This window comes from Alosa sapidissima, chromosome 8 (assembly GCF_018492685.1).
Source record: "Alosa sapidissima isolate fAloSap1 chromosome 8, fAloSap1.pri, whole genome shotgun sequence".
NCBI lineage: Eukaryota > Metazoa > Chordata > Actinopteri > Clupeiformes > Clupeidae > Alosa > Alosa sapidissima.
This window is the reverse complement of record NC_055964.1, coordinates 3,340,340-3,356,039: the sequence shown is the minus strand read 5'-3', so window position 1 is coordinate 3,356,039 and position 15,700 is coordinate 3,340,340. Positions and strand designations below refer to the sequence as shown.

General features: G+C 40.9%; 3 protein-coding genes across 3 annotated transcripts; 1 reads left to right on the top strand and 2 right to left on the bottom strand.

Moving 5' to 3' along the window:
* Positions 1 to 3,076: 3,076 nt before the first annotated feature.
* On the bottom strand, positions 3,077 to 6,386 carry zgc:101664 (uncharacterized protein LOC450064 homolog). Its single transcript, XM_042102147.1, has 2 exons — positions 6,280 to 6,386; positions 3,077 to 6,070 (listed from the first exon to the last, which is right to left on the bottom strand). Exon 2 carries the CDS (start codon positions 5,994 to 5,996, stop codon positions 5,256 to 5,258), a length of 741 nt encoding a protein of 246 aa, XP_041958081.1. The 5' UTR covers positions 5,997 to 6,070; positions 6,280 to 6,386; the 3' UTR covers positions 3,077 to 5,255.
* Positions 6,387 to 6,746: 360 nt separating this feature from the next.
* On the top strand, positions 6,747 to 9,944 carry srp19 (signal recognition particle 19). The gene is made up of 5 exons (XM_042102102.1): positions 6,747 to 6,907; positions 7,244 to 7,319; positions 7,482 to 7,553; positions 7,642 to 7,753; positions 9,105 to 9,944. Exons 1-5 carry the CDS (start codon positions 6,870 to 6,872, stop codon positions 9,233 to 9,235), a joined length of 429 nt encoding a protein of 142 aa, XP_041958036.1. The 5' UTR covers positions 6,747 to 6,869; the 3' UTR covers positions 9,236 to 9,944.
* A 1,687-nt stretch (positions 9,945 to 11,631) lies between these two features.
* On the bottom strand, positions 11,632 to 14,863 carry LOC121715114 (golgin subfamily A member 6-like protein 2). Its single transcript, XM_042100491.1, has 3 exons — positions 14,587 to 14,863; positions 13,991 to 14,112; positions 11,632 to 12,123 (listed from the first exon to the last, which is right to left on the bottom strand). The coding sequence occupies exons 2-3, from the start codon at positions 14,110 to 14,112 to the stop codon at positions 11,688 to 11,690; spliced, it is 558 nt and encodes a 185-aa protein (XP_041956425.1). The 5' UTR covers positions 14,587 to 14,863; the 3' UTR covers positions 11,632 to 11,687.
* Positions 14,864 to 15,700: the final 837 nt, after the last annotated feature.

Here is a 15,700-nt window from a genome sequence, read left to right as displayed (position 1 = left end):
CATGAAAAACACAGACTATATTGGACTAGCTGCAGCATGTGAAGCAAATGAGGATGCACCTTTCTGTGTCTCTGAGGTCGATGTGAGCAATGCCTTTAGGAGGGTAAATTGTAGAAAAGCTACTGGACCGGATGGAATTTCTAACAGGGTTTTGAAATCCTGCGCTGCTCAGTTAGCTCCTGTGTTCACTTATATCTTTAACACATCATTGGCTCAAGAGACAGTTCCTACTTGCCTCAAGCAGTCTGTTATTGTTCCAGTACCGAAAAACAAAAGTCCATCATGTCTGAATGACTACCGCCCAGTAGCCCTGATGTCTACAGTGATGAAGTGTTTTGAGAAGCTTGTGAAAAACATTATCTGCTCATCCCTCCCTGCCTCCTTCGACCCCCTCCAATTTGCTTACAGAGCCAACAGGTCTACAGAGGATGCCATCTCAAACCTCATGCACACCACCTTAACTCACCTGGAGGAGGGGAATGGGAATTATGTGAGGATGCTGTTCATTGAGTTTAGTTCAGCATTCAACACGATAGTACCTCTCACCTTGGTCACAAAGATGAAGGCCTTAGGACTGAACACCACCCTGTGTCACTGGATATTTGACTTCCTCACCAACCGTTCACAAGTGGTTAGAGTGGGGGGTCTGACATCTGACTCATTAACCATCAGCACTGGTGCTCCCCAAGGCTGTGTTTTGAGTCCACTGCTGTACAACATCTACACACATGACTGCAAAGCCAACAGTAGTCATACCTCCATCATCAAGTTTGCAGATGACACAGTGATCTTGGGCCTGATTAGTAACAACAATGAACAGTTCTACTTGGATCAGGTTGATGAGGTGGCACAGTGGTGTCAATCTAACAGCTTGACACTGAATATCAATAAAACCAAGGAAATGGTAGTGGATTACAGAAGGCAGCAGCAGAACTACAGTTACACCCCACTAATGATCAGCGGGCAACCTGTAGAGAGAGTCACAAGTTTTAAATACCTTGGTGTCCACATTACTGAAGACTTAACATGGACTGTTAACACTCAATATGTTCTGAAGAAGTCCAGACAACGACTCTACTTCCTTCGTCAGCTAAGGAAATTCAAAGTTTCTACATCCATCATGAAGGCCTTCTACACTTCAGCGGTTGAGAGTGTTCTAACTGGTAGCATCATCACCTGGTATGGGAACTCCACAGTTAGAGATTGTAGTACTCTGCAGAGAGTAGTGCGCTCAGCTGAACGTACTATAAGAACTCAACTCCCTGCTCTACAAGATATCTATTCCAGAAGAGTACTCCTAAGAGCCCAAAAGATTCTGAAGGACTCTTCTCATCCTAACAATGGATTATTCCTACCGCTGAAATCAAGAAGACGCCTATGTAGTCACAAAGCCAGAACTGAGAGACTCAGGAGAAGTTTTTATCCCCAGGCCATCCGAACTCTGAACTCACACTATACTGACTTTGCACACATTCACTCCTCAGCACTCTCAAACATTTCCCAACTCTGAACTCACACTATACTGACTTTGCACTCATTCACTCCTCAGCACTCATGACCCCCCCCCCCACACACTAAAGACTTTTAGCACTTTTACATCCCTCTCCCTATGCTACAGACCTTTTATTTATTTTCTTATTTCATCACACGTCAAAACACACACACACACACACACACACACATCTGACTTTCTCCAACTTTTGCACACTTTTTATTTATTATTTTTGATTTCTCCTCCATCTACCCATGTCCTTGATTGCCTAGCACATTATTTCATCAGGAAGCTTCTCCAACACACATCCCCAACATACTTACAGCACACTGCCCCCCCCCCCAATACACAGGACATTGTCTCATGAGGAAACTTCTCCAATACACATATTGCACACTGCCCTCTCCCCACATACACAGCACACTATCCCATCTCCCCTGTCATCCCCCCCAACACACACACCAAGACCCCTGGCAGTTGGGTTAGCCCCTTGAGCCGTGGATCTGCCCAAGGTTTCTTCCTTGGTAAGGGAGTTTTTCCTTGCCCCTGTTGCTCTTGGGTGCTCCTTGTTGGTGCCCCCCACCCAATCCCAATCCTCCCCCACCTTTTTTATGCAGCCCTTGCCACTTAATCTACTAAACCCCTCTTCTACTGCACTTTTTACCCCCCCCCCCCATTAATGCACAAATAGGCTGACACCAGACATAATTTCACTGCATTTCTTACTTCCAGTAACTATATGCATGTGACAATAAACTTCCTTGTATCCTTGTATGCTAACCATGTTACTTAGCTGACTTAGCTAATCATTTTAAGCAGTTTTGCTAAAAATGCTAACTAGCATGCTAACATGCTAGCATGCTAACTATGCTAACCATGTGACTTAGCCAACTTAGCTAATCATTTTAATCAGTTTTGCTAAAATGCTAACTAGCATGCTAACTATGCTAACCATGTGACTTAGCTAACTTAGCTAATCATTTTTAGCAGTTTTGCTAAAAATGCTAACTAACATGCTAACTATGCTAACCATGTTACTTAGTTAACTTAGCTAACTAGCTACAGTGGGTAGGAGTCATAGTTGATGACAAGTAACAGTTACAATGGCTGAACAGTTAAAAAGTTCAGTAGTTTAAAGGGTTAAATTGTTTAACAGTGAAATATTGTAGTGAGGACTTTTATTTTGAAACAGTTTTTGGCAGAGGAAGCAGTTGAACAGGATGTGTAGTCTTAATAGGGCCAGTTTGTATGCTTAAAGCCTGAGACTGGCAGTTGATCCAGGTGGCCGGAACACCTGGCATAGGATTCTAATTGCTTAACGGCTCTATTGTGATGTCATCAGCTCATGTTAAGTCTATGGGGAAATTTTGAGTAGTTTTTAATTAATAGTTTAAAAAGTATAAAAGTTACAAAGCTGAAAAATACATAGCCCACATGTCCTAAGTAAGACCTACGTAACATAGTTTGAATGAAGTTTCTACGTTAAACGGTTGAAGCTGCATTAACTGCGTTAGAAGAAGAAGAATAAGTCAGAAGAAAAAGCCTTGGAATAACAGTACAGTGCATTTTCATGCACTGTAATAAGAAGAAATCGGATAACAATAGAGTGCAAAACTGATTAGCAAGATGACTGGATGATACACTGGAGCCCTAGAATGTATTGTTGCACACACAGCAACATAGTATAATGGACAAGGACATCATTCCTGCCCACTACTATCAGAGGGGAGAATTATCTTGTGAGTGGCAATGCACAAAACAATGCACATTTTGCTTTCTACATTCAATGCATAATGCAATACCTACTACTCATTCTTTCATTTTGTGCTTGATTCTAGCTTAGATATCAGAGTATGTCTGTATCTGATATGTCAGAAGGTCAGTATGTGATACCAACAACAGCAATCACTGTTATATGCATGTGTTAATGTTATCAATGGATGTCAAAGCATTAGAAAAAACATATTTTCAAAGACTTTCCTGACCAAATATGCCATAGTTTCAGACACAGTTAGAGGTTACTGTTGACTTTTGTAATGAGACTTGAGTCTATTTGTGTCTGATTGCTGCCAACAGACACTCTAACTTCTGATTTAACAGACCACCTTAGATCCCATGAACTGCAGAGAATTTATTAGCTCAGCATTTTCACTCTAGCCACATTCACAAAGCTATAAACATATGGGGCTGCAATTCAAATGGCAGGCAATGTACAAAGTCACTCAATGTGAAAAATGTCTTGTACATGAACTAAAGCTATCCTGAGGCATGTGGGAGCATTGAGCTGGACAACCAATGTTTCTGTTTCAGATCTTGGTCTTGGTACTAGATTAGATTTACTGTGAATTCAAATAGGTTTTGCCTCATTATTAAATTAGCTTTAGCTAGACTTTAGACTTTGCCATTTACAGTGCCCTCCTAATTATTGGCACCCCTGGTAATTTATGGTAATCTCACAATGAAAACGAGGAAAAATCCCACTTTCAAAGGAAGCTAATTTATTCTCAGAAAGACATCTCATAAATAAATAAATATTTTTTTATTTTTTAACAAAAAATGTAACTAGGCGCCCCTAGAAAATCTTGTGCGTTGACCTTTGTAGGCCAGGGAATGGCTATATTTACAGTGAAAATAATATTTTAAAACTGTACACTGTAAATGTGATGAACATGTTTGGACAAAGATCCATGTTTATCTTGCCCACATACAGTGAGTCGGAGAGGCAAAACATCCAGAAGAATCACTATGGGAGAGTTACAGGAAGAACTTTGGGGTCACCAAGTCTCCAAAAGAATCTTCAAAAGTTACCTCAGTATTAAAATATTATTTAGAGGGCATGCCTCTAAATGCCTTCCCTGTCATTTAATTACAAATGTAAATGTGAGAAATGACTGAATGCTAGAGTGACTTTGTCTGGAGTCATGATCTATTATCAGATTAAATTAAAATTGCTCTCTTTGGCAAGAAACACTCTAGGTGGATTTGGTATACATATAAGAATAACTATACTGAAAGAACCCCATGCCTAATGATGACTATGGTGAAAGGTATGTGATATTGTGTGGCTGTTTTTATTTTATTAAGGCCCTGAGAACATTATTCATACATCATGAACTCCAGATTGTCATGATTGGATCATTCATCAGGTCAATGAGCCAAAACACATGTCCAGATCAAACCAAAAATGATTTACTGAACACAAAATCAAGCTTCTGCCATTGCCATCTAAGTCATCTGATCTAAACTTCATGGATAAAAAGTGGGGAATTCCATGGATAAACTCTACCAAGGGTGCCTATAATTCTGAAGGGAGCTGTAAATTAGGTCCCTAAATATATAACCTTGTTCTGTAAAGCAATTCTATCCCTTATCCATTAATGTTCTGGAGCTCAGAGGGGATCTTTTCTTACAGCCAGTGTTACCCAGGCGATAAATTACCTTGTTCCCATATATTGAAACGGAACCTTATGTTGATTGCTATCTAGGCAAAATATCAATTATTTATAAAAAAAAGTTTTTTGCATACTTTTATCTAATTAAATAATGAAGAATTATTATATACAATACATCTCTTTGAAAAATCATTGTTACAGGTGCTCTCTCTGTGGCAAGCATACTTTACACAGCATCTGATTACGTCCCAATTAGGTAGACATCAAACTAAACCAGAAACCTTAAAAGTATAAATATTTTAATTGATAAATAATTGATTTTTCAATATGTAATTCATTCAAACCGTTCACAAAGAGACTCCAAATCAGCTCTAACAACTGAATATGTTGCCATGTTTATGAACGGCAAAACTTAGCTGTCCATTCAGATGGAACTCTTTTTTGAGAAAGTTCCCAATATATTCTCCATAAATTACATCGCAGAACACCCATATCTGCGATATATTTCTCTGAAAATTTGCATTGCATGTTGGGAGTTTGGATTGCCGCACAGCCCGAGTTATTTTTGCCCAGACACTTTCTATGTGGCGCGGTCCACAGTTCACTTCACCAATTATCCATTTGGCTCTTTGGCGTAGTTCAAGACCGTGTCTTTCAATAAGCTTTTGGAACTGTTTAGAAAGTGTCTGAGTGTTCTCGCTGAATTTTGCACCTGAGGCGAAGACACTCCATGAACGCCTAAACCTCTTGGTTGTGTTTTCATTCTCCTCTGACGTCTTGACATAGTCGCAATCATCTGCACATTCCAAAAGTGTCACCTGAGGCTTCTCGGTAAGACATTTGTTCCCTCTACACAGAGAAATGGGCTGTGGTTCAGTAAATGACACCAATGGCTCCGGAGACGGCTGGTGTAAAAGCAACCCCTTCAAGTCCTCCGCCAGAACAATTGGGGCTCTCTTCAGAGGTCTGATAGGCAGGTATTGGTCCTCATGCGTAGGAAACCATGGCCTAAAGGTGGGCAGCACACGGCGAGGGAAATCCTCTAGTGCCCTCTCAGCAACTGTGACCATATCGTTTGGACCATTTTTCTTGTAGTGCAACACTACATCCATTCAAATTAGGCTGATTTGTGGCGACCGACAGTCGGGAGCTGTGCCAATTCAGTTTGTCATTTGGAGTAAGCTTCCTGTAACATAAAGCCATATATCATAAGGCACTGGAAGAAGTAGGCTAACCTAGTCAGTTCAAGACAGAACATTGGGGTATTTTGTCGCTATCTCCAAACGTGAGTTCAGTGATATGATTCACTAGTCTCTGTAAAGACAAAGGAAATTCAACTTTCACACAATCTTACTTAAAAGGGGCAAATGTTTACATTTATCCCTAGCTTTTTACCTGTGATCTACCCGTAGCGTTGTTGTTGTTGCTGCCTGCCTCTTTTTTTTCCTTTGGCGGTTGGCAAACAGCTTTTAGGTGCATTACCGCCACCTTCTGAATAGGAGTGTGGGTCTGAATATCTGAATACTCTTCTTCTGTAAGGTTTATTGGCAGTTTGCAAACCAAACTTAGTGCACTACCGCCATCTTCCGGGCTGAGGTGTGATCCAATGAGCTTCTACTGGAACACCAGTGAGGCGAACACATTAAACTCTTAAAATGGCTATCAAGATAAATGGAAAGGAATCAGGCTATTACAATTATTTTCATCATTTTAAATTGATTTACTATTGTAAAAATGAAGGAAAAACAAAAGCAAGGGTGACAAAAGCAAGCAAGAAAAAACAAACGGTTACAGGTGTCACTCCACAACAGAAGGTGGCGATAATATACAATTCAGCATCTAATCCATGTAGAGGGCGGAGAATCAGTGCAGTGCCACTGCCGTGCTCTCCATAGACTGCTCTTGTGCTGAAAAGCTACGTGTACTTTCCTACTTTCCTAGCTAACGTTACCGTTTTGTATCATCGTTTCTTTGGTTGACTACAAATGGCCCATTTGACAACAAATCCAAACGACAAAGAAAGGTTGGCTAGAATTATTGGACGTTGTACACACAAGGGTGTCTGTCATGAACTTAATTGCTACCTAACATTTGAGTTTGCTGCTGCTATGAGAAGCTAGTTGGACAGCTGACTAGCATGTTGGTAGACTACGAATCCTTCCTGTTATAGGGTTGACACTAGGCTACTCTTAACGTTATTACTTAACGGTGTGCATTGATCATGGCTTGATGTTGTTTTAATGTTGCTCAACGTAGTTTATATATTTAGTGTGTCGTCACTTGTCAAGTAAACTTTGGGTTTGGCGTTCAAGGTTTACTCTGTGTAACCTGATCACCTGTTCGTTCTCATTTCTTTCAGATTTATTTGCATTTACCCCGTATATATCAACAGCAAGAAAACCTTAGCCGAGGGCCGCAGAATACCCACGGAAAAGGTGAGGTAACACCTCGATTCTGAATCAGCTATGATTGGAAAAATGCTGTTGTCATATATTGTTGTAACCTACGAACGACATTCAATTTGCTGGGCACTCCATATAACATCAATGTAAGAATAGCCAATTGTCTGGAAGCATTCAGTTGTTTTGTTATTCTAGGCTGTTGAAAACCCCTCGTGTGCAGAGATACGGGATGTTTTAACAGCGGCAGGATTAAATATTCTGGTGGAGGTGAGTTATGATGATCTTTCTCTCTGGAATCTAAATGCATGGACCATGCATAATGTAAATTAGTAATGCTGTGTGTGGCTTTCTGTAGAACAACAAGATGCACCCTCGTGAGTGGAACAGGGATGTACAGTTCAGGGGAAGAGTTCGTGTCCAGATCAAAGAGGAGGATGGAAATCCTTGTCAAGAGAAATTTTCTTCACGTAAGTGGTTGATTTACAGAATGTGGTTTAGAGTAATATAAATTAAATATAAATATGTGCAGTGTATTAGCAGTTACCTTAAGACCAGAATAATATGGCTATGTAATATCAACAATGTATGAACAGCATGTACAGATATGTGCAATGTAGTAGCAGTAACATTATAATACCAGTAAGAGTGGTATAGATATATGCAGTGTATTACCAGAATATAAAATAAGAAAACAGAATAAATGTGGATATTCAGTATGAAAAATAAAGACAGATATGTACAGAATGCAGAGCTATGTGTGGTAACAGTACCATTGTAGTGCAGAAACAGTAACATTATAAGAGTAGTAAGAATAAGTGTATGTGCAGGATGAATAGTATGAAGAGCAGTAGAAAATGGCTATATGTAAGTGTAATTACAGTATGTACATTTGCAAATAAATAGATAGAACACTATGGATGGGATAGGGTAGTGGGGGGGGGGGGTTGTCCGCCTCCTTGTTGTCCCTGTTAAGGTTGCCAAGTCGTGGACACCTCAACAGGCACAGGCACAGGCAAGGAGACATTGGGCAGGGGCAGTGGGGGGCTTAGTTGGTTGGTTGTCACCAAGGTGCAGAGCTAGATTTCTGTAGGGTGACAGCTGCAGGAAAGAAGCTTCCTCTGAACCAGCTGGTTTGGGTGCGGAGAGACCTGTAACGCCTCCCTGAGGAGAGTGAGGTGAACAGTCTGTGGTTGGGGTGAGTCTTTGATGATGCTAAATGCCTTACGCAAGCATCGCTTGCCCTGGATGGCCTCGATGGAGGGGAGTGAGGAACCGGTGTTGCGTTGGCCAGTTTTCACCACCCTCTGCAGTGCTTTTCGGTCGTGGGCAGAGCAGTTGCCATACCAAACTGTGACACAGTTGGTGAGGATGCTCTTGATGGTGCAGCGGTAGAAGTTCACCAGGATCTGAGGAGACAGGTGGACTTTCTTTAGTCTTCTCAGAAAGAACAGACGCTGGTGAGCCTTCTTGATCAGGGTAGAGGTGTTGATGGTCCAAGAGAGGTCCTCAGAGATGTGGACACCCAGAAACTTGAAGCTGGTGACACGCTCCACTTCAGTCAAAGAGTATACAGTAAATCCTGGAAGTAGTACCACTCTGGATATAGTGAATATTGTCAGAGGGGTCAAAACCTCTGTATTTGGGATTGGCTAACCACCTGGAATTTTGCCACCACACTTTGCTATAGTCTGCTGCTTCCAACTCATGTACACCTACACTCACTCACCGACTCTATGAATGTTGATGGTGCCAGTATGTAAACTTGGGCTTGCACATTCTTTCTGGACGATTAGAAATGTTATGTTCTTATATTCACAGGTAAAGATGTGATGTTTTACGTAGCAGAAATGATCCCAAAGTTGAAGACAAGAACACAGAAGAGTGGAGGTGGGGACACAGGAGCACAGCAAGGAGAGGGAGGCAAGAAGGGCAAGAAGAAGAAGAAGTAGATTATGTGTCTGTGGGTCCACTTGGGATTTTTGGGGGTTTCTTGAGTTTAGGAGCTTTATTCAATCTAAGCAGAGGGTTGTACAATTGTAGTCATCAGGTAAAAATGCTGTTTTTTTTATTAGATTGTTGAGGATTGATGGTTAATTTTGTGTTTACAATCACTGTTGTTGGTTCGATAGAAATGCAGTTTCTTTTTAATTTGCATCTGAATTTGTATCTGCAAACAGTATGTCAAATACAATGAACCACAGTGAAAGAGACAAAGACTTCAAAGGATTGCCATGACCGGGAGCAATAACCACATCCTTATGTATGTTTCAACATGGGGGATATGGCAAAACTCCCACTTTTTTTCTTTACTCCTTTCTTATGTTATATTTACTTTTGGATTTTTTTTTTTTTTTTAACAAGGAACAGAAGAGGCAAATTCTTGGGATACTGAAAATCTTGCTTGGCCATGCTGAAGCATGTGATAGGGACACAAATGTGTTGCAGTGAATGGAGCAGGAGTGTTACATTAGAGCTGCACATTATATAGGTTGTGGCCACATATTTGTATTCCACTCACATGATTTAAGGACTAGTGGGTGTGCTTCATTTTCATCAACATGGTTTTACCTCTCCTCTTCCATTGTAGAAATTGTGCGAAAGGATGTCTGATTTAATAATGAAAAGCAGTCATGTAATAAAGGATTCACAAATACCGAATGCATTGACCAATTTTTGTCATATCGTTGTGAAAAAAATGCTTACAATTTTTTGTTTTAACCCCAAAGCATTTTCATTCTCCACCCCTTAGATGATCAAAATGTTTTTAGCAGCTTTGGGGTAGTAATGAGTAATGCCATATAGTTGAAGAAATGTTTTAAAGGTCCTTTATGTTTTATGGGCAACATTTTTATTTTAGTATTCATGTGTTAGCTATGAATACATAATTAATATGAATATGTATGAGTGCTCAATAAGGTATTAAGCGTCACAAATAATTTACTCTTGGTAAATCCTTAACAAACAACTGGTTGGTCTCGATCTAAGGTTATTGATATATGAATACAAACTACATTGTCTTAATGTGTTACTGTTCTCTCACTACAAGTCACATATCCAGACAGTGTATAAACTATTTTGATCCATACTATATACCAGTAACCTTAGATCAAGAACCTCAAGATCAACTAGTTGCTTTCTTGTTTAAACCTTAAGTAGTGGTGCCAAGTAAATATTTCACAGGTGTCCCTGCACACACACTGCACAGAGGGCCATGGGTGTCCAGACAACAAAGGAGTGCTTTCACAAGTTAACTCAGTGAGACTGCATTATGGCCATGAACAACATCTTTGATTAAACCAGTCAAAGCCAGATATAACAGTACAACAAAATACAACAAGCAGACAGGTGTCAAGACACTCTGGAAAAACTAATATTGGGAATAAGAGTTCAACATGGATTTGCTTTTGAAAGATAAGAATATGTTACTCTTTCACTTGTATCACTACCAGTATTACTTTCACAACTGTAACTTTTGCTGTTATGGTTAATAATATCACAGCCTCTCACCTGTGTGCGAGGTAAACATTCCCATCACGTCAGTGTGAATCAGACCCTTCTGTCTCGTGACAGCACCTGTCAGCACAGCCGTCAGGCTCCATATTTTAAGTTTATTATTCTGGAGTGTGGGAGTGGGGGCATAAACACGTTGAGATATTCTGGCAGGCCATCACGGGCTGAGAGAGTAGTCTGTCATGTCCTTCACTCCACCTGTTGCTCTCACAGGTCTGTGAGACTCCCTCTGGTGCCACGGAAGCACCCAGATATTGCACAGATAGTCACTGTCCCACGTGCCAACAGCATGATTTGAATCACGCCTGACTGCTCATTAGAATCTTTATTTAGTACAGAAGGAGAGTTCTGTCTCCAGTGTGTCCTTAACCTCGACTGTAGATTATCCTGGCTGTTATGTTTTTAATAAAGAAATAACTCACAATTAAATATATTTAGAGACAATTCAGGACAGAATGGCACCGGTCTCATACATGTTTGAACAAAGAAAAGGTGCTGATATTGGATGACTACATATTCATTACTGGCTGTAAATCCGTCACTGTTCTCCTGTCGTAGTTTGACTAAAGAGTTTGTCAGTTTATATATACCCATAAATATCTCCTTGCTGCTGACAGTTGGGTGGGGTTCTAGCTGTCCAGTGCACATAAATATCTTTGTTGGTGTCTTTAAAACAACAATCTGGATGAGGTCTCACCTATTGTAGTGCCACCTAAGTCCACACAGACTTGTTAAATATCAAAAACACAGTTAATATATGGAGGACAAAGGGCTTCAAAGAGGACTATTCAATGGAAAAAATATGCTGACAGACATTACAAGTGAATAATTTATTGGCAATGGCAGGCTTTTGTGTTCATCTCTAGTGGGGTACAGCGAGAAGGAAGAGGTTCACTCCTGCGTTGGCTCGATCTCCATTTCTGGCTTTTTGGCCTGCATCTCCTCCCAGTCGACCTCCCCGTTGACCTCCCCGTTCAGTGTAATCTCAACATCCTCCTCCATATCCTTTAGCCCAGTACCCCGACTCTCCTCTGTCACCTCTGTCTCTTCTGTCTCCTCGGCTACATCGGTCACCTCCTGCTCTTCAGAGTTCTCATTTGGTTCCACCTCTCCATTCTGCTCCATCTCCTCCACGTCATTGGCCTCCTGTTTCCAGTCAGTTTCCCTGTTGTCTTTCCCTTCATCTCCCTCTCTCGCTTTCTTGCCCTCCCTCTGCTGTAATTCCTCCAGCTGCTGCTCTGGCTTGGTTCTCTTCAGGCGTTCCTCGTTGAAGCTCTTCAGATGTTTGGTTCGGCTCTCCAGTCTCCAGAGCCATTCATCTCTCAGCCTGAAACAGTCCAAGCAGTGTCGAGTGAGGATATCTCAAAAGTATTGGTCAAGAATTACTACACTTATAAAGACAATAAAGCATGATTCTTGAAAAAACTATTGATAAAGTTTCCATTTCTGCTTTTAAATCAGACTTTTAGTAGATCATTGTTTTGGAGTTAATTGTTTAGATGATCACAATCTGGTCTCACATTAAACCTGACTTCTTTTGCTGTCTGATTCAGCTCAAATGAGTAAGCAGCCTGGCTGCTTTCACAACAGAATGGTGTTAGTGGGCAGTTCTTTTCTCTGCATCATGCACTCAGTTGGATGACTCTTATCTTTGGCACCTTCTTGACATTGATATGGATTATTACATTTGGATGTTGCAGTGGTGGATAATCCTCTGACCTTAAAGCTTTCAGGGAGGTGAGGGCTATTGTATGACACCTACGGGAGACTGAGCTACCAAAAATGTTCCAATGGACTTTGCTGATCCGCTGTGGATGCCATCAGTCCTCGGTGGCCTTTTCCCAGATCCAGCTTTACCCTTCTCTAATTGTGTTTCATCATGCAGATTTGTCCTACATAAAACGTACGTAAAGTTTTTTATACATAAAATGAGATGAATCTTTTGCCCATTTCTTGTATCCTACTTACAATGTTTTACTTCTTTTTACATTTCAATTGAAAGAAACATCTGATTTCAGCATTCTTATTTTAGCCCCCTTCCATTGCACGCTGTGTGAAACCAATTAGTTGGTGGAGTTTAATGATATTGATGATAGAATTAGAAAGGGCACCAGCTGCTGAGAAGCTCAAGGATTTTTAGGCATTTTTCAACTAGTTTGAACAAATTTTTGAACAAATACTGTCGGTGAATGCAGCTCAAAGAGACAGTGAAAGTACATTGGTTGGTGTTTGAATTTTGAATTAAATGAGATACATCATCCAACAGTGTCCTGCACCCCATAATTGTATCTTAGCAACTAGGAAGAATGTAACATAACTAGTCATCAACCTTACTATCACATGATGGTGGGTATGTAGATCCTCTGTGGAAAAAACAAACAAACAAACATATTTTATTGGTCTATGTTGCTGATGTGGAAATTGAACAACAACAGCAACACATTACATACCCAAAGCGCTCACCACACACCAGCTTGAGGTGGAGGGTGAGGGAATCAAACAGCCATTTACACTGGGGGATGATTAGGAGGCCAGATGGAATGAGTCAGGGTGGGAATTTTAGACACCAGGAAAACCCTTCTTTGTGATGAGTGCCACGGGACCTATAATGACCTCAGTGAGTCAGGACCTCGGTTTAACATCTCATCCGAAATGGACAATGACTATGTCTAAAATTCAGCCAATGTACTTTCATTGTCTATTTCAGAATAACAGTGGTAATTAATGTATATTCTAATGGATGCATGTCAACTGTTATCCTACTGAACTTTACAAGCTTCTCACATCATACTTGTGGCTATTTTGGACATATGAGAATGATCAGGGGGACACACTAGTGTTGCTCTCAGTGCCATGATGTTTTACACCTAATCCTTCATCCCAGTCAGATTTCCTTTTCTTTTACCAATTTTAAACTCCCATAATTATCATATGGCTGGAAAACAGTCACTGCAACTAACACTCAACCATTATGATGTTTTCTCTAGCATTGTCTACCTGTACAAGATGCTGCAGTAATGGAATTTAATTAGCTGGCTATTGATATGGGAAATACTGCACATTTAAAATGCGATCTAAAATGTAGACCAGATCATCACATATAGATTCTTACAATGTGAAGAGCACTTTGTATCCTCTCCAGCTCTGTTGGTGGCATAGTGTAATTAAGGGAAAAACTCTTTTAATGGACCTACTTTGCCAGGGCGCTCTTCTTCATTCTGCTTTCCTCGGTATCGCTTACTTGGGAGTGCTTATCAATTCGCTGCTCCCAGAATGACTTAATGATCAGTTTCTCATGGATTAAAGCCAAATTCATCTAAAAGCAAAACAGAAATGGGTACATTGATGAGTTAATATTCTCATATGCATAGTTTTGTATAAAGAGAGTGTGACTACTGTACTGTAGAATGCCAAATGTTACATTATGGTTGCTCTTTTATTCTGGGAAAGTGTGAATGTAGCCAACATACTTGCCACAATGGAAAGTGGCAGCGCTCCAGTCTAACTGGAAAGCAAAGGGAGCAGTGGCACCCAACAGATTTGAAACCTGTCATCATATCAGGTATTTATATCAGAATCAAATTAATCACCATGTACTAAGGTCTTGTCTGGCCACACTGTGCCTACTGTTACAGAATATGTTCCCAGTCTCAAAAGTTATGACATCAGAATTCTCTAGGTTGGGTAGTAATTTCACTTACAAAACAGGCACCCACAGACATAATATCTATAATCAAGTCATTTACAATGTTGCTTTTATGTCACTATTCCAACAGACAATTTAACTGACCTTTTCCGTAGACTGAGTTCCACTTGCCTAGCAACTGCCTCTGCCTCAAGATGGCTGTGGACACTGTGAAGGCACCAGACTGCGCTGAGAACTGGCCTGTTGAGGATTAGTGGAGATCTGTCCGTGCCGCTGCAGTGCATCATGACCCCTCCAGAGGAGCGCGGTGAGGTGTGATGAAACAGAGCCATTCCTGCCATTGTTTCCCACATTGTGTATCTGATGACATTTTGGATTTAGACTGCCCACAACAATGCTGTTCTACCTACCAATGGGTGCCACCTCTCGTCTAAGACCAGCCCCTCGGCACACACCCACAGTGGATCAGGCAGGCACTTTGCCCCCTCCTCACCATGAGCACACACACACACACACACACACACACACACACACACACACAATACACAGAGTAGCAATACTGTCTGTCATCAGCACAGATACACACACAGTTGACTGTTGCATCAGTGATATCAACTTGTCCATTACTGTCTGCATTCCCTAACATGCGCACAGCACATTGTATTAATCACATATGCTTTATCAGGGGTCTGTATGGAGACCATTTAAGTGTTTGACAAGTTTTGTAATATACAACTGTTCTACATTAAGACAACAGTAACATTGCACACTCACACAGTCACACAGAATCCATCATAGACACCATCTCTTAACACACCCATCCATGAACACACACACACACACACAAGCTCTGTCATTGATACCATCCCAAATACACTCTTGTGGTGCCACTAGGGAAGCCTGGACATGCCTGACACAACTACGTCAACACCCAATGTAAGGCCATTTGGCTGCCACATACCAAGACCTGTGAAGCAGACATCGACAGACAGAGAGAGAGAGAGAGAGAGAGAGAGAGAGAGAGAGAGAGAGACATACAGAGAGTGAGAGAGAGAGAGGCAAAGCAAAGCAAATCTCTGTTGGTGTTTTTGGATCTTGGATTACCAAAGTCAACAACTGATGTGTGTATCATGTTCTCCTCCTTGTCCTGAGGCACAAAGTCAACCTTACACATGCGGTGAGACAGATACTTTAATTTAGGAGTGATGGTTTATGTAACAATGGTCATACTTCTGCCTCCAGTGAAAACAAAATGTCA

What these genes read in the sequence shown, in the direction of transcription:
- zgc:101664 (XM_042102147.1), bottom strand. Translation starts at nt 5,996, where the DNA reads ATGGATGTAGTGTTGCACTACAAGAAAAATGGTCCAAACGATATGGTC.
- srp19 (XM_042102102.1), top strand. Translation starts at nt 6,870, where the DNA reads ATGGCCCATTTGACAACAAATCCAAACGACAAAGAAAG. An exon ending in GATTAAATATTCTGGTGGAG is followed by an intron (nt 7,554 to 7,641) that starts GTGAGTTATGAT and finishes GGCTTTCTGTAG; the next exon opens with AACAACAAGATGCACCCTCG. An exon ending in TCAAGAGAAATTTTCTTCAC is followed by an intron (nt 7,754 to 9,104) that starts GTAAGTGGTTGA and finishes TTATATTCACAG; the next exon opens with GTAAAGATGTGATGTTTTAC.
- LOC121715114 (XM_042100491.1), bottom strand. Translation starts at nt 14,112, where the DNA reads ATGAATTTGGCTTTAATCCATGAGAAACTGATCATTAAGTCATTCTGG. An exon ending in AAGAAGAGCGCCCTGGCAAA is followed by an intron (nt 12,124 to 13,990) that starts GTAGGTCCATTA and finishes GGACTGTTTCAG; the next exon opens with GCTGAGAGATGAATGGCTCT.